Source organism: Mixophyes fleayi, chromosome 2 (genome assembly GCF_038048845.1).
Source record: "Mixophyes fleayi isolate aMixFle1 chromosome 2, aMixFle1.hap1, whole genome shotgun sequence".
In the NCBI taxonomy this organism is placed as follows: Eukaryota; Metazoa; Chordata; class Amphibia; order Anura; family Limnodynastidae; genus Mixophyes; species Mixophyes fleayi.
Window position 1 is genome coordinate 11,625,197 of NC_134403.1, and position 18,959 is coordinate 11,644,155.

At 42.3% G+C, this 18,959-nt stretch overlaps 1 protein-coding gene across 1 annotated transcript in view; it reads left to right on the plus strand.

The window, feature by feature from the left end:
• The first annotated feature begins 760 nt into the window (after positions 1-760).
• LOC142140692 (transient receptor potential cation channel subfamily M member 2-like) overlaps positions 761-18,959 on the plus strand; it is a 118,177-nt gene continuing 99,978 nt past the window's right edge. Inside the window, 6 exon segments of the mRNA XM_075198480.1 lie at positions 761-985; positions 1,851-1,927; positions 9,062-9,227; positions 9,673-9,853; positions 10,389-10,543; positions 15,093-15,273. Coding sequence (XP_075054581.1) covers positions 833-985; positions 1,851-1,927; positions 9,062-9,227; positions 9,673-9,853; positions 10,389-10,543; positions 15,093-15,273 — 913 coding nt within the window. The 5' untranslated portion in view covers positions 761-832.

Below are 18,959 nucleotides of genomic sequence, written 5' to 3' on the forward strand. Positions count from 1 at the left end.
TATCATCTGAACCGACAACCAGTCCATAATCTTATGTGTTTGACTCATAAACACTACGTTGGGTGCAAGTGTTTCACATTTTTTGAGGGTAATTTTCTTTTATTCTGCAATGAACCTCTATAAAGTACCTACATCTTGATATTGAGACTCCCACAATACATTAAGGGCACCTGTATGCATCTGTATATGCATTGTAATGATATACACCAGTTGAGATGGCAAGGTATTAACTCTGCATTTAAGCCATACTTGCCCACATTTGAGACTCCCCCTCCTTTATTATGTAAAGTCTGTCACAACAGTGATACACCTTTTCATACACATTGTATGAAATATTTGGGTGTGCTGACTAAACCCCCTTTTTATGTTTTTGGGGTATCTGAGGGCCTTTTATTAATCAGTGTGATGTGGTGTCCTCTCTTAATACACAATGTGTGACGTTGATATCCTGGGTTCTCTTATTAGATTTTGTGTTTTTGGGGAGCCCTTAGGCTTCTAATTTACCCAGTGTGGTAATGATGTGACGGTGATATCCTGGGTCTCCATTAGTATGTTTGTTAGTGTTGTGCTCTGAAACCTCTTATTGCACAATGTGTGATGGTGATGTCCTAGGTCCTCTTATTATTGTGTGTATTTGTGTTGTGCTCTGGGACCTCTTGTTCCTGAGTTTGACGGTAATGTAAGAGTGATGTCCTGGGTGCTCTTGTTACACAATGGAAGGTGGGGGGTGTACTCATGTTGTATCATCACTCTGTCCGTTTCAAGCTCCCTTGTTTTTTCTCTCTCAGGATGAGAAGTCCCCTAGGGCCCAGTGTTCACTGTCACAGATACTATGGGGAATACAAAGAGTAAGACCAGAAATCAGGACCAAGTGGATGGGGTTGAGCATCACAAGAGGGGCAACTTGCAGTCTCCGTACCGTCCCTCCACCGCTGATACAAAGAAACGGAAGAAAGCATCACCAAAATTTTTGGATGAAGCAAATGTGAGATATTTCACACGAACACATCACACTAAATTAATTACAACTCTGTTCAATTTACACACTACAGAAGGAAATATGTACTTGCATTTTATTACATTGGAAAGTTCAAAGTTTTAACGTTCACCCGAAAATGTTTTTTTAACACCAGATCAGGGTATCCCCAACAAAGGGCATGAGACAAATACAATACACAACGTCCCCCTCCTTTAATTTCACACACTTTAGGTCAGAATTCACATAAGCAGAAAGAAACTGAGGTTGCTATGTTGGTAGCTGTCTTTCAGGCCTATATAAGGCCTTTTGGGTGTGGCTCACAAGACAGCCCTTGCTAGACGTAATCCCCTGTACCTGGGAGGTGAGTGCATATGATTTTAACTGCACTTTAATGATGATTGGAGCATATAGGTCAGTATAGGACCTGCATATAATGAGGTGCCCTTGATGCTGGTATGCAGGCTTAAATGTTTGGAACAAAAGACTGAATTCCTGCTTATAGACTAGACTCAATAACCTCACTTGATACCCTCTATAGGGTATAGTTCCAATATCATTGCAGTTGTTCAGTATTGGATCATGATTGTGTCCCTCAAACTATGATCATCCCAGATGTTTATGTTTGTCTTTCTGTCCTTATCTTTAAACAATTTATTGCTCTAATATTTCATTTTTAGCCACTTTGTCTGTCCCCTCTTCTCTGATGACTATTGTGGTGTCTCCTCCTTACTCACCAATCTTGTGCTGTCTCTTCTTCTCTGACCACTATTGTGCTGTCTCTTCTTCTCTGACCACTCTTATGCTGTCACCTCCTCACTGACCACTCTTGTGCTGCTTTTTCTTATTATTATTATTTATCTGTAATTCACAGATTGATGTTCTCAACTCATGGGTGTCAAGGAATATTAAGAAAAAAGAATGTGTTGCTTTTATCCCACAAGAATCAGGGTAAATACTTTATAAATAAATAAGTTTGTTTGTATATTTTCTTATATGAATTAATATGAGAATGGGATAATGAGCAATATCTGTGTGTATCACTGTAACAAATGTTGGATTGACCCCTTCTGTACTATGGATTTTATATCTAGTCATATGAGAATAAGTAGAGCTCAGTAGATGTAGTTGAAATTTTTCTGAATTTCTATGATTCCTCATCTTGATTTGATGTATAAATCATTCCAAATGGCCAAATGTTCACTGAATACATAACGCCGTCTGGAGAATCATCACATTCACAATACATGAAAACACAGAGAAGTCAGTCAGCATCAACAAATATTCAGCTACCCGTAGCCATGGAGCGCCGCTTGCAACTACTGGATCTGGAAAACTACGGCACTTCCGGGGTTGGCGGGTCACATGACTCGTCTGTCGGGCGGGTTTTTCAAACTTGCCACTCTATTTAATTCTGGTTTTGACACTTGCACAGTGTCAGTGCAACTTGTTGGCTGTGCTGCTGACCTTTTGAGCTGCTCATTGTGTGTTGCTATCTGCTGGATTCCCCTGTATACCAAACTCTGCCTGCTTGACTTAGCGCTGTTGATCTCCTGTGTACCGAATTCTGCCTGTTTGACCAAGTGCTGCTGGATATTCTGTGTACCGAATTCTGCCTGTCTGACCTTGTTTGCGAAATTCTTGTGTACCGAACTCGGCTTGCCTGACCATTCCTTGCCTGACTTACCATGTACCAGATCCTAGCCTGTCTGATTATCCTCCGCCTGTACCTCCATGTACCAGATCCGGGCCTGTTAGACCATTCTAGTACAGCTACTGTGTTCGTGTTTGTGCTGCATCTCCAAGGTACTTCTCTCTCCTTTAGACCCTGTTGTTACATCCTAAGGCAGTCCAGGGGGCCGGAGTCTGCGAGTTATTGGCAGCAAACCCATCCTGCCTTGCGGAAGTTCTTGGTGAACACCAGGGAACTTGTTAGACTCCGCGCTCATGATCTGCTAGTGCTAATTGGGATTGACACAGGTTTCTGTAGATTCGGAACACTGGGGTATTGTATGTACAGCCGCCGGGGCTGTAGATAGTGGGTGAGTGGTGAACATGGCAAATAGTAAAATAACAGAAGTTAGATGAATAAAATGGATGGACAAGTAAAGTGAATAACATTAATTATCTTGTTACAATCTTTAAGTCCCCCTTATCTTCTCAGTCCTCCAATCCACTCCGCCTCTTTGCCACGTTCAACTCTCTCCTCTCCCCCCCCCCCTCCCATCCCGCTCTCCCTATCTGCCATCGACTTTGCCTCCTTTTTCTCCTCCAAAATTGAATAAATCTGACTTAATATCTCTTCCTCGTTTCATTCTCCTGCCACACCCTTCGCTTCACCATCCTCCAGCAACCACCTCTGGTGCTCTTTGTCCCTATTTCGGGTGAAGAAGTCCACTCTCTCATTCTTTCCTCTTCTTTGTCTACCTGCCACCTGCAATGGCATATGCAGGGTTTCTAGGGCGGGGTTTCCACGCTATGCCGCCAGTGGGCGTGATCAGCATACATGGGGGCGTATGCTTTTAGACAGTGCTTGGCTGCTCTTCAACTCTTTCTATCCCCATCATATACATGGGCAATGCTGTGTTCACTACTGCTAGGTACATGCAGCTCCTGATCAGGAGCAGAGCTTTGTGAAGCGGGACATACCTCCCAATTGTCCCCACAGTCTGAACAAAGTCCTGACTGAATGTGTCAGTCCCCAAAATTTGGACTGACTCACCAGAATCAGGACAGTTGGCAGACTGTCCAACTCTCTCCTAACTATTCTTGCTGCTTTCACTACTTATTGCTGTTTTTTGTGTCCTAAACTCAGTGGCTGCTTGTCTCAATCCCTGTTTGGAAAAAGGACAGGTATATGATATAGAAATGATATAGAAATCCCATCAAAAAGTGAACACAGCAGCAGTAAATCCAAAGCATCCACGCTTAATAATTAGGCCTTCTAGCAACCAACCCTGGACAGTAAATTAATGGCATTCACCTTTAATAAAAATACCCATTTCCCCCCCAAAACCCCAAAATTAAATGAATAGTAAAGTCATGGCCAAAAGTTTTGAGAATGACACAAATATTGGTTTTCACAAAGTTTGCTGCCTCAGTGTTTCTAGACCTTTTTGTTAGATGTTACTATGGTATACTAAAGTAAAATTACAAGCATTTCATAAGTGTCAAAGGCTTTTATTGACAATTACATTAAGTTTATGCAAAGAGTCAATATTAGTAGTGTTGACCCTTCTTTTTGAAGACCTCTGCAATTCGCCCTGGCATGCTGTCAATCAACTTCTGGGCCACATACTGACTGATGGCCGCCCATTCTTGCTTAATTAATGCTTGGAGCTTGTCGGGATTTGTGGGTTTTTGTTTGTCCACTCGCCTCTTGAGGATTGACCACAAGTTCTCAATGGGATTAAGGTCTGGGGAGTTTCCTGGACATGGAACAGAAAATTTTGAAGTTTTGATCCCTGTGCCACTTAGTTATCACATTTGCCTTATGGCAAGGTGTTCCATCATGCTGGAAAAGGCATTGCTCCTCACCAAACTGTTCTTGGATGGTTGGGAGAAGTTACTCTTGGAGGATGTTTTGGTACCATTCTTTATTCATGGCTGTGTTCTTAGGCAAAATTGTGAGTGAGCCCACTTCCCTGGCTAAGAAGCAACCCCCACACATGAATGGTCTCAGAATGTTTTACTGTTGGCATGACACAGGACTGATGATAGCGCTCACCTTTCCTTCTCCGGACAAGCGTTTTTCCAGATGCCCCAAACAATCTGAAAGGGGATTCATCAGAGAAATGACTTTACCCCAGTCCTCAGCAGTTAAATAACTGTATCTTTTGTAGAATATCAGTCTGTCCCTGATGTTTTTCCTGTAGAGAAGTGGCTTCTTTGCTGGTCTTCTTGACACCAGGCCATCCTCTAAATTCTTTATTCATGGCTGTGTTCTTAGGCAAAATTGTGAGAAACTGAAAAAGTGAAACTGTAAAATGGCTTGTCCTGGGGGAAGAGGTCAGTCTCTTCAAGCATACAGTGCCCCAGGGTGGAAGGGGGTGTTTACAAGAACTAGGAAACCCCCCTGGGTGCATCCCTGACCTGGATACCACCCCACCTCACCTCCTTCGCTTCTTCTCCCCCACTGCCTGCTCCTACCTCGCAGACATCTTCACCTGTCACTCTGCACTGGCATCGTCCCTTCATCCTTTAAACATGCCCTTATCATTCCCATTCTCAAAAACCCAATCTTGACCACACATCACTTTCTAACTACCGCCCCATTTCACTTCGGCCCTATACCTCTAAATTACTCGAGTGGGTTGTCTGCAACCCCCTAACCAGCTACCTCCTGGAAAACTCCCTCCTTGATCCTCTCCAATCTGGCTTCTGTCTCCTCCACTCCACCGAAACCACCTGGCCAAAGATACCAACGATCTCAACTTGGCTGAATTCCAGGGATCACTTCTCCCTAGTCATCCTTCTGCATCTCTCTGCGGTCTTTGACACTGTGGACCACCCCTCCTGTTGCAGAACCTTCTTTGTTTTGGCCTCTCTAACTCCATCCTCGCATGGTTCACATCATACCTCGCCAGCTGTTTCATCTCTGTATCCACTTCTCGTTCACCCCCCCCCACTTTCCCCCTCCCTGTAGGAGTCCCTCAGGGCTCTGTTCTTGACCCTCTTCTCTTTTCGCTGTTTACCACTTCCTTGGGTAAACTAATCATTTGCTTTGATCTCAAATATCACCTTTATGCCGATGACATTCAACTCTACCCCTCTTCTCCTGATATCTCTCTTCCTCTCCCCTCCTCTCATGTGTACCAGACTGCCAATCCACCTCCTCCTTTTAGATGTCCTCACGTTTTCTCAAAATCAATATTGCTAAAACAGAACTCCCTGTCTTCCCTCCTTCTAGATCTCCATCCCACCTTGACCTGTCTATCACTGTTAACAATACCACCATCTCATCTGTTCACCCAACTCCTCACTCTCCTTTGCCCCCCACATTCAATCTCTTGCACAATCCTGTCACCCACATCCAGCCCTTCCTATCACAGGATGCCACCAAAACCATTGTACACACTCTTATTATTTCCCATCTCAATTTCTGTAAACTTCTCCTCAAAGGTCTCTCCCACTCCCACCTTGCCCTCCTTTATTTTATACTTAATGCGGCTGCTAGACTTATATTCCTCTGCCTCTCCTTTCTGCCTTATGCTAGCTCCCCTTACCCTACAGAGTTCTTTCAACATTTCTCTAGGGCTGCCACCCTCCACTGGAACAACCTCCCTCGATCTATCCAACTCTCCCCTAGTCTGTGCACCTTCAAACTGACACTTAAAACTGATTTGTTGCTCAAAATCCATGCTTGAGTTCCTCGCCTCTCTTCCCCATCCCTTAAGGCCCTCTTCTTGTGCTAGACCCCCTCCACTGACCCCCACTTGTCTGTTTGCCTTCCCTTTGAGATGTCTGCAACCCCCTAACCAGCTACCTCCTGGAAAACTCCCTCCTTGATCCTCTTCAATCTGGCTTCTGTCTCCTCCACTCCACCGAAACCACCTGACCAAAGATACCAACGATCTCAACTTGGCTGAATCCAGGGATCACTTCTCCCTAGTCATCCTTCTGCATCTCTCTGCAGTCTTTGACACTGTGGACCACCCCTCCTGTTGCAGAACCTTCTTTGTTTTGGCCTCTCTAACTCCATCCTCGCATGGTTCACATCATACCTCGCCAGCTGTTTCATCTCTGTATCCACTTCTCGTTCACCCCCCCCACTTTCCCCCTCCCTGTAGGAGTCCCTCAGGGCTCTGTTCTTGACCCTCTTCTCTTTTCGCTGTTCACCACTTCCTTGGGTGAACTAATCATTTGCTTTGGTCTCAAATATCACCTTTATGCCGATGACATTCAACTCTACCCCTCTTTTCCTGATATCTCTCTTCCTCTCCCCTCCTCTCATGTGTACCAGACTGCCAATCCACCTCCTCCTTTTAGATGTCCTCACGTTTTCTCAAAATCAATATTGCTAAAACCAAACTCCCTGATACCAACGATCTCAACTTGGCTGAATCCAGGGATCACTTCTCCCTAGTCATCCTTCTGCATCTCTCTGCAGTCTTTGACACTGTGGACCACCCGTCCTGTTGCAGAACCTTCTTTGTTTTGGCCTCTCTAACTCCATCCTCGCATGGTTCACCTCATACCTCGCCAGCTGTTTCATCTCTGTATCCACTTCATGTTCACCCCCCCCCCCACTTTCCCCCTCCCTGTAGGAGTCCCTCAGGGCTCTGTTCTTGACCCTCTTCTCTTTTCGCTGTTCACCACTTCCTTGGGTGAACTAATCATTTGCTTTGGTCTCAAATATCACCTTTATGCCGATGACATTCAACTCTACCCCTCTTCTACTGATATCTCTCTTCCTCTCCCGTCCTCTCATGTGTACCAGACTGCCAATCCACCTCCTCCTTTTAGATGTCCTCACGTTTTCTCAAAATCAATATTGCTAAAACCAAACTCCCTGTCTTCCCTCCTTCTAGATCTCCATCCCACCTTGACCTGTCTATCACTGTTAACAATACCACCATCTCATCTGTACCCCCAACTCCTCACTCTCCTTTGCCCCCACATTCAATCTCTTGCATAATCCTGTCGCCCACATCCAGCCCTTCCTATCACAGGATGCCACCAAAACCATTGTCCACACTCTTATTATTTCCCATCTCAATTTCTGTAAACTTCTCCTCAAAGGTCTCTCCCACTCCCACCTTGCCCTCCTTTATTTTATACTTAATGCGGCTGCTAGACTTATATTCCTCTCCCTCTCTTTTCTGCCTTATGCTAGCTCCCCTTACCCTACAGAGTTCTTTTCAACATTTCTCTAGGGCTGCCACCCTCCACTGGAACAACCTCCCTCGATCTATCCAACTCTCCCCTAGTCTGTGCACCTTCAAACCGACACTTAAAACTGATTTGTTGCTCAAAATCCATGCTTGAGTTCCTCGCCTCTCTTCCCCATCCCTTAAGGCCCTCTTCTTGTGCTAGACCCCCTCCACTGACCCCCACTTGTCTGTTTGCCATTCTTTTGAGATGTAAGCTCTTACGAGCAGGGTCCTTTTCTTCCCTGTCTCTATAGCCATTCTTCTTCTTCCAACCTCACTGTACTAGCTATGCTTGGAACTTTTGGAGTCTTGGTATTACTTATTTTTTGTTCTGTGTTGTTATAACCTGTATGGCCTACTGTTTGTAATCTGTATGGTGCTGCAAAAATCTTAAAGGATAATAATAATATATCTCAGACATATTTCCTTTACTTCAATATGGAAAAAATGTACAAAAAAATGTGGCAACCTATAATGTAAATCACTGTACCCCACTAACTGTACCCCACTAATAAACAAAATTATACACAGAGGGGATTTACATCAGTGGACACTACAAAGTATGTACACGGGACATTTATTTAAAAATAAAATTGAGTAAAACAACTAATTAGTGCTTAAGTCCCAAAGAACACAATGACTTTTGAAATGTATGCCCCATGTACATACTGTATAGCGCCCATTGATGTATATGCACTCTATGTATATTTTCTTTTCCTCTTCTATGAATGGTTTGTGTGTTTGTTTGCAATGTGGAAGTGCAGAGTCCCTTTCAGATGTCGCACAAAATTTTCTCAATTTCTGGTTGTAGAGTTTTAACAAGTACTCACAATTGTGTTTTGCAGTGGTCAGTGTTGTACAGAGGGTATACAATGTGTAATAAATACAGTACTCTAATACTAATAGTCACAGAGCATTCATAGACGTTTACCCCCTGTATCATCCAGGAAGAATGAGCGTCCGAGCAGCTGTATGCGCCTGTTATAAGGGTATAGACATGTGACATTGTTAATGCTTGCTGATTGGCTACTTTATGTTTCCATTCCACTGTGATTGGCCTGATACTCCAGTGAGTGTAAATTATTCATCGAAACTTTGGGAGAATCGGGAACCACAATTTAATTCATGGAAAGTGAATCTTTGAAATGTATTCCTCCATCTGTAGTGGATACAAGGAAGAGATGATATTATCATTTCCTTTTTCATTGCTCAGAGAAACCTGCGGCTGTGGCCAATCCAGAGAATTACACTTCCAGGGTATGACAGTTCCTGATGTGTTTCCTGAAACCACGTGGGACCCTCAGAAACATGTCCGAGAATTCCCAAGTGATGCCCATGGAGATATGACGTTCTCAGGAACCAGTAGGACATGGGCAAAGGTGAGTACACAATTCTGCATGTCTTTCTGAAGGTTATGTTCAGGTGAGCACTTGTATCTAAGCTTATGTCTAATTACACCATCTGTGTCTAAGCTGATGTCTAATATGAGCACTTATGTCTAAGCTTAAGTCTAAGGCGAGCAATTATCTAAGGTAAGCACTTGTATCTAAGCTTATGTCTAAGGTGAGCAGCACTTGTGCCTAAATTTATGTCTAACGTGAGCACATGTATCTAAGCTTATGTCTGAAGGACCACTTGTGTCTAAGTTTTTGTCTGAGTTGAGCACTTGTGGTGCTCTCAGAGACAAAATGGAGCAGTCTGTGATTACAGTGTAGGTATTCAGGTTTTATCCCATAAAAACGAGTGGTGCTTTTATACAATATTTCTTATATCTGTTTAACTACAGTGTATAAGTAAGTTACACTGGATTGTGTTTCTCTACAGTATGTACGGGCGTCATGCAACACTTCTCCCAGCATATTGTATGACCTCATGACTCAACAATGGGGTCTCAGTATACCCAGCCTTCTGATATCAGTGACCGGAGGGGCCAAAAACTTCAGCATTAGCCCAAGACTGAAAAACCAGTTCAGTCGGGGCCTTGTGAAAGCAGCACAGAGCACTGGTAAGGGCTTCAGTATCGGTATGTCCATACTCCTTTCCCCAATGCCTCATATCCTTTTCCCTGCTAGTCTTGTGCTCTTGTTCTGTCCATTTTTTTGACCCTTTAATTTCTGTCCTCTGCTAAAATCTTTCCATAATTCCGGGACAGGGAAATGTCCTATATTTCCTTCTTAAGCCTCAGAGCTGGGTTTGCAGATGACCGGCCTCCCTTACAAGACAATAAATATATTATTGAGGCAAATTAGGCCAACAGTATAGAAGGAAATAGAATTATGGATTTGCTTGTCCAAATATCAACGTACAGTTTTTGTATGAAACTTGCAAACTTAGATGACTGATAATGGTAGAGAAGAACTTTGAGCTCTAGGAGCTGATTCAAATCTTGTATTTCTCAGTGTTTGATTTAGCAGGACAGAGTTTAAAATAAGCTTGTGGGTCTTTGGGTGCTAAGAAGTAGAGTCAGGTAATGGAAGAATTCCTCTCACTGGAGTACCTCCCACAGGGCCGGGTAACCTTTCATCTGTCTTTCCATTCAGGGGCCTGGATCATTACCGGAGGATCCCATGCTGGGGTAATGAAATATGTGGGGGAAGCTGTACGGGATTTCAGTGGAGGCCAAGACGAGATTGTCCTGATCGGCATCGCCACCTGGGGCATCGTCCATAACAGAAAATATCTCCTCAGTGAGGCGGTAAAATCCCATAATACTTTGCAGCACTGTACAATTTGGAGATCACAGATTACATGGAAACACAATTCTGTCTTTCTCTGTCCCAAATTTTACTGCCCCGGACGTCACCCACATAGACATTAATGCATCAACTCTCAGCTCCTTTGTATTTTTCCTTAAAGGCCATCAATGTTTGTTATGTACATTAATTCCTAGTGACCCCCCCCCCCCTTACCCAATAAAACAAATACACAAAGTTGGTAACAAAATAACTTTAAGAAACAAAAATGTAGAAATAAATAGAATACAGCACAGTATGGAGAATGTAGAATGAACATAATCTGGAATTTAAACTTAATTAGGATGTACAGAAGTAGAATTAGGGGGGTGGGGATTATTAACCCATACAGTAACCTCTACTAAGAGACAAAATAAAAGCTGTGGGTGTATAATAAGGTTATTTGGGAAGTAAAAGATACAGATTAAAATGCATAGAAACATTGTTATTGAACATCTAATGGGGCAACAGATTCCTCAGCACTTGGAAATGAAGGTGCCCATTCTCCCATGTGTGCCCAATAGTGATCATTCTCACTTTTCACACCGTAGGTGAGTATCTTAATTACAGCATCAGTAGAGAACCACTAAAATCAATGTGCAGACATAGGAATGACCTCTAGTTATCAGTATAGTACTCTACATTCCACACAGAAAACTTACTATCATCATCAGCAGCTATTTATATAACGCCACTAATTCCGCAGCGCTGTACAGAGAACTCGCTTACATCAGTCCCTGGCCATTGGAGCTTACAGTCTAAATTCCCTAACATACACAGACAGACAGAGTAGGGTCAATTTGATAGCAGCCAATTAACCTACTAGTATGTTCTTGGAGTATGGGAGGAAATCGTAGCACTTGGAGGAAACCCACGCAAACACGGGGAGAATATACAAACTCCACACAGATAGGGTAATGGTCAGGAATCAAACTCATGACCCCAGTGCTGTAAGGCAGAAGTGCTAACCACTAAGCCACCGTGCTGCCCATGAACCATTTTTAGATTATAATGTGCCACAAAAGTTCCACAGCACCATTCACGAAATGTACAGTGGTATACAAAACACAGACAGCAAAACACATTACATAATAAAATATTAGACTAAACATAATTGTACAAGGACCAGACATCTACTAAATATCAGATTACACACAGATAACTTGGAAATGAAAATCGTTATTTTATTCTTAAATTTATTTACTTTAAAATGCTATGTAGAATTACAATGAAATTGAGGTAACACATGCCGCAGATGTACATAGCCACATAACCTAACTTAAAAAAAACTGAAAGTTAACCAGTTCACGACTAGTACCATTTCAAAATGATGCTTATTCTCATTTTTATTACTTGACAAAGCTTTTACATGGTTCCAGTGTGACAATGTATTACCACGTGGGACATCACCCCCCCCCCCCCACACACACACACAAACACCAACATACTGCAAAGAAGACATGGGGTATATAGCACTTAATCAAAGTTGAATTGGTGGGTCATCTGCCACATTTCATAGCTCATACCTAGTGGTATGTTGAAAACATTTCAGAATTTGTTCCTTAGTGGAATGAGATAGGGAGTCAAAGTAACACTCCCAAGTTTCAAAACTGTTTTCAACTTCTTCTTTTTCTAATGCAGCCTCCACCCAATACATACTAAAGATATTTGCCATTTTTTCTTTAAATAAGCATATTGGAGGGATTTCCCTTTGGAGCCAATGCTGGAGGGTTGTCTTTTGTCTTTTTGTTGAATATTGTTCTTTAATTAGCAACCAAAACCGTCTAATTAAAGGACATCGCTATAGACAATGTTAGAGGACTGCACCAGTGGTGTTACAGAAAGGCAATTATTTCTTGACAAAAATGGGATTACCTATTGTAACTATCAGATCACGTTATTTGTGTGACAGTGAATAAGAGTGATGGCAGTGTCCAACATGAAGTAGGCCTTGAATAAAGAAAACAGGGCTAAGGCATACTTTCCTACTCTCCCGAAATGTTCCACACACTCCTGAATTTCAGGTAGTTCGCCTGGACCCCAGGAGAGCATGCTTTACATCAACATCTAGATTGCGTCCAGTTTGCGGAAAATTGTGTCATTTTAGAGACGGCCCCACAGTGCGATTACACAACCATGGCATTTCACTGTGGGAAGAGGGGTACAGAATGACGCAATTTGTGCCGTCATGCATCCCCCTCACCTCCCCTTCCTATAGTGGAACGAGAACATGATGAAAGAGGGCCCCACTTGTGACAGCTAACATCCTAAAGGAAAGTGGAATACATGAAAGTACTGTGTGTAAAAAAAATAAAGTTTTCAGTCTATCTCATGCTTTCTCCACATCAATTCAACTAAACATGGAACGATTGTACTGGGCATATAGAGGTGGAGTATTTGTACTTGGTCTCTCAATCATATCTATTAGAATCTCCTGAGAATTGAAAGCACCAGATTTAACCTGTAGGAGACCACTCTACCATTTAGTTTACTTCTTCGTCCATGAAAAGGGAACGTGTACTGAAATAATCCAAGTGGTGGATGAGTTTCCTCAGCTGGAAAACTAGTCCATAAATTCCCACCACAACCTCTGATGTCCCAAACAGATGTATTCAGTCTGAGGAATCTTCTACATTATTTTCAGCTTAATGCTGTCCCCATACACCGCTCCTCCAATGGTACAAACCATTCAACACATACACTATATGGACAAAATTATTTGGCCACACCTGTTAATTATTGAATTGAGGTGTTTCAATCAGACTGGTTTAAAATCAAACCAGCTAGCCATGCAGGCTCCATTTCCAAACACTTGTGATGCAAAATGGGTCGTTCTGAAGAGCTCAGTGACTTTGAGCATGGTACTTTGATAGGATGTCACCTTTGCAATTAGACGGTTTGTGAAATTTCATCCCTGCTGGATATTCCATGGTCAACTGTAAGTGATATTATTAGAAAGTGGAAGCATTTAGGAATAACAGCAATTCAGCCACAAAGCGGAAGACCACGTAAAATTACAGAGTGGGATCAACGACTGCTAATGTGCATGATGCGTAAAAGTCGCCAACGCTCTGCTGATTTCATATCTGATGAGTTCCAAAGTTTCACTGGCATTAATGTAAGCACAAAAACTGTGCGTCGGGAGCTTACTGGAATGGGTTTCCATGGCCGAGCAGCTGCATGCAAGCCTCACATCACCAAGACCAATGCCAAGCATCGGATGGAGTGGTGTAAAGTACACTGAAACTGGACTGTGTAGCAGTGGAAAAGTGTTCTGTGGAGTCCTGAATCATGGTTCTCTGTTTAGCAGTCAGATGGTCGAGTCTGGGTTTGGCAGATGCCAGGAGAACGTTACATGCCTGACTGCATTATGCCAACTGTGACATTTGGTGGTGGAGGAGGAATAATGGTATGGTGCTGTTTTTCAGGGTTTAGGCTAGGCCTTTATCTCCAGTGAAGAGCAATCTTAATGTTTCATTATACCAATTCATTTTGGACAATGCTATGCTTCCAACTTTGTGGCAACAGTTTGGGGAAGGCCCTTTTCTATTCCAACATGACTGTGACCCAGTGTACAAAGCAAAGACTACAAAGACATGATTTGATGAGTTCGGTGTGGGAAAAACTTTATTGGCCCACCCAGAGCCCTGAGCTCAACCTCAACAAACGTCCTTGGGATGAACTGGAACGGAGATTGTGAGCCAGGCTTTCTCGTCCAACATCAGTGCCTGACCTCATAAATACTCTACAGAATGAATGGGCACAAATTCCCACAGAATAAATCCAACATCTTGTGGGTTGCCACTCCATATTAAAGTATATGTATTTGAATACATTGTCATTACAGTCCCTGCTGGTTTTATGGTGAAGTGTCCGAATACTTTTGTCCATATAGTGTAAGTACACAATACAGTGGGTACAGAATGTACCAGTCACCATGAGGAATCCTGGTTTACACTCCGTCATAACGTCAGAAGAAATAGACTGTATCAATGGCAGCACCCAAAACCTTCTCTTGTATCTGACGTATGAAACGAAGTTGGGACAAATGACTATAGTTCTGTTTATCTTATTATCCATGACTACAGTGTTCTATACACATGTCCAAGCATTCACTGTCCATTGTTGACATTAGCCTAGGCAATGAACCTCTCCAGACAGGGGAGGAGGCCCAGTTTTTCCTACTCACATGGAAATGGCAGGCGGTGCTACCATATCATGACCTGGAATGGGGACAAACTATGTGCACTATCTTACAGATACATAAGCAGTATGTTTATGAATAAAATCTGTTTGTTTTGGAGGGATAATAGTCAATCATCCAATGTATGCTTCAGAGTGTCTTCTGGCTCATATACATTTAAGTCCCTGTTGGGAACACTTACATATTTTACATCTTTTGGGTAGATGTACGCTCTATGGTTTACATTTCACCAGAAAGTAGCAAGATCACTGCAAGGTTTAGGTGCAAATCAATTTATTTGATGTTCTCTCTTTATATGATTACTATAGGGTGGAGCTCCAGCCCTGTACCCAATGGATGAAGGATCTCAGGGGGCATTGTGCTGTATGGATAACAACCACACACACTTTATTCTGGTGGATGATGGGACACATGGACGGTATGGGGTGGAAATTCCACTGCGAACCCAACTGGAGAAATTCATCTCTCAACAAACGATGCATAAAGGAGGTGAGAAGGGAAAGTGGTCAATATAATAATGGAAATAATATGCAACTGTCTGGAGAAAGAATGGGCAACTTACCTTTTATGTTTAGTGAACTTATAAGCATTAAATAGATTACAAAGCAATGATTCCTAAATAATAACTTCAACATCTCCAAATACGAGATCATCATATTTCCTCCTGCCAATGTTGCTATCCCTTATAATATCTCCATTTTGACTAGAGATGGGCGGGTCCGGTTATCCGAGAACCGGACCCACCCGAACTTTGGGTATCCGAGTACCAAGCTGAGCAGCTCGGTACTCTCCCGCCCATTCCGAATCCAAATCGAGGCCGAACGTCATTGTGACGTCGTCGGATCTCGGGGCTCGGTTCTCGCGATACTTCAACTTTATAAATACACGCCTCCACAGCAATCCATCGCCATTTGACAGAGGGAGAGAGCAGGGTGTAGTCATAGGCTAATTAGAGCAGGGACAGAGAATACAATATTGTTCTGGCAATTGCTCTAACCAAAATCGCTAGTGCAGAGAGGAGGATAGAGGTTTATTATTTTTTCTTCATATTTGGCACTCCCCAGTGCTTTTGGGGTGTCCCCCATAATTGTGCATAAATATTTCTGGCTGTCAAAAGTCATATCTGTCAGCAGTATCTACTAAATAATTTTTAGCACTCCTCAGTGCTTTTGGGGTGTCCTCCCTAATTGTGCATTAATATTTCTGGCTGTCAAAAGTCATCTCTGTCAGCAGTATCTACTAAATAATTTGTAGCACTCCTCAGTGCTTTTGGGGTGTCCTCCCTAATTGTGCATTAATATTTCTGGCTGTCAAAAGTCATATCTGTCAGCAGTATCTACTAAATAATTTTTAGCACTCCTCAGTGCTTTTGGGGTGTCCTCCCTAATTGTGCATTAATATTTCTGGCTGTCAAAAGTCATATCTGTCAGCAGTATCTACTAAATAATTTTTAGCACACCTCAGTGCTTTTGGGGTGTCCTCCCTAATTGTGCATTAATATTTCTGGCTGTCAAAAGTCATATCTGTCAGCAGTATCTACTAAATAATTTGTAGCACTCCTCAGTGCTTTTGGGGTGTCCTCCCTAATTGTGCATTAATATTTCTGGCTGTCAAAAGTCATTTCTGTCAGCAGTATCTACTAAATAATTTGTAGCACTCCTCAGTGCTTTTGGGGTGTCCTCCCTAATTGTGCATTAATATTTCTGGCTGTCAAAAGTCATTTCTGTCAGCAGTATCTACTAAATAATTTTTAGCACTCCTCAGTGCTTTTGGGGTGTCCTCCCTAATTGTGCATTAATATTTCTGGCTGTCAAAAGTCATTTCTGTCAGCAGTATCTACTAAATAATTTTTAGCACTCCTCAGTGCTTTTGGGGTGTCCTCCCTAATTGTGCATTAATATTTCTGGCTGTCAAAAGTCATATCTGTCAGCAGTATCTACTAAATAATTTTTAGCACTCCTCAGTGCTTTTGGGGTGTCCTCCCTAATTGTGCATTAATGTTTCTGGCTGTCAAAAGTCATATCTGTCAGCAGTATCTACTAAATAATTTGTAGCACTCCTCAGTGCTTTTGGGGTGTCCTCCCTAATTGTGCATTAATATTTCTGGCTCTCAAAAGTCATTTCTGTCAGCAGTATCTACTAAATAATTTTTAGCACTCCTCAGTGCTTTTGGGGTGTCCTCCCTAATTGTGCATTAATATTTCTGGCTGTCAAAAGTCAGATCTGTCAGCAGTATCTACTAAATAATTTTTAGCACTCCTCAGTGCTTTTGGGGTGTCCTCCCTAATTGTGCATTAATATTTCTGGCTGTCAAAAGTCATATCTGTCAGCAGTATCTACTAAATAATTTTTAGCACTCCTCAGTGCTTTTGGGGTGTCCTCCCTAATTGTGCATTAATATTTCTGGCTGTCAAAAGTCATAACTGTCAGCAGTATCTACTAAATAATTTTTAGCACTCCCCAGTGGTTTGCGCTCAGAATGGATTCAAAGCAGTCCACATATGATCTGAATGAGCAACCAGGTTCTGTCACCAGTCCTGATGTTAGTGTTCCCAGTATGTCATCTGGCCAAGGCGATGTAAAACAACAGAGTGTTTTCAAATTAGTGCAAAAAACAAAAACCAAAAAAAAATTTACTGTATTGAAGCGAAAAAGAAGTGTAACTGAGCAAAAGTTAAGTGACGATAAAAAAAAAATTGCAAGCATGCCATTCTACACACGCACTGGCAAAGAGAGAATGAGGCCTTCACCTTTGGCTATTAGTGGCAGATCCCAAAAAGTTACCCAGCCTACAATTGGTGCACAACTACTGTTACGCGTCAAAGCCGAGCTGCAAGATAACAGTGAGGCATTACAGGAGAATATTTGCTCTGATTCACAAATGACAACAATCCCTGTGGAGAGTCCATCCAACAGTGGGATGTCTAATCGTGAGCATTCTGCTGATGTGTGCCTTAATAGCCCGAGTGTAGCCGGTGATACCCAAATTGAGGATGCCACTTTGGAATTAGAAGAGGATGAGGGGGAGATTTGTGTAGGCGACGAGGGCGCTAATGATGATGTTGATGATTATGATGCAGACAGATACCAAATTGCCTTTCTCAATTTCTATTTATATTCTAGATTATATAACGGCTGAATAGTTTTCTATTTTACTCCTAGTGGAGAGAGGATCTGATGCAGACAGATACCAAACTGCCTTTGTCCATTTCAATTTATATTGTACAGTATATAACGGCTGAATTTATTAGTATTTTATACAAGTGGAGGGGGGCCTAGAGAGACAGAAACCAAACTGGCTTTCTCCATGTCAATTAATATTGTACAGTCTATAACCGCTGGATTTTTTGGTATTTTATACAAGTGGAGGGGGCCTAGAGAGACAGAAACCAAACTGGCTTTCTCCATGTCAATTAATATTGTACAGTCTATAATGGCTGAATTTTTTGTTTTTTTTAAAAAGTGGAGGGGGCCTATAGAGACAGAAAGCAAACTGTCTTTTTCCATTTCTTTACATATTTAACTATAAGTGTAGGGTGTAATATAGATTCAAAGACGATGGCTGCATTGCCAATATGCATAGATGGAGAGGAAGACAATCTGTTTTGTGTGTAGAATAAATGAAGGCCTACCAACGAAGAATTAAACAGTTTTTTTGGATGATTTATTACCTAAACAATTAGATTACTTATCTCTAAAACAGTTGGAGCACTAAATTGGGTTATTTTAGGCACAAAAACATGTATTTTCCAACAAAATAGCAAAACAAAACCAAACAAAACCAAAACCAAAACACGCAATGGCGGTTTTGCAAAACCAAAACCAAAACCAAAACACGACGGTAATCCAGATCCAAAACCGAATCCAAAACCAAAACACGGGGGTCAGTGACCATCTCTAATTTAGACTGACAACATCACTCTTTCTCCTGTAACCCAATCCCGCTGCTTTGGAGTCACCCTTAACTCAAACCACAGCTTTACCCCTCATATCCAGTCCCTAACTATATCCTGCCACGTCTGCCTCCGTAACATTACGAAAATCCGTCCCTTCCTCTGTCAGAAAGCAACAAAAACTTCTACCCCTTCCATCTCTGACCTTCTCTTGAGGTACATACCTACCTGGCCACTCCGCTTCTGACCTCAATTCACCTCTCATTACCTCCTCCCATGCTC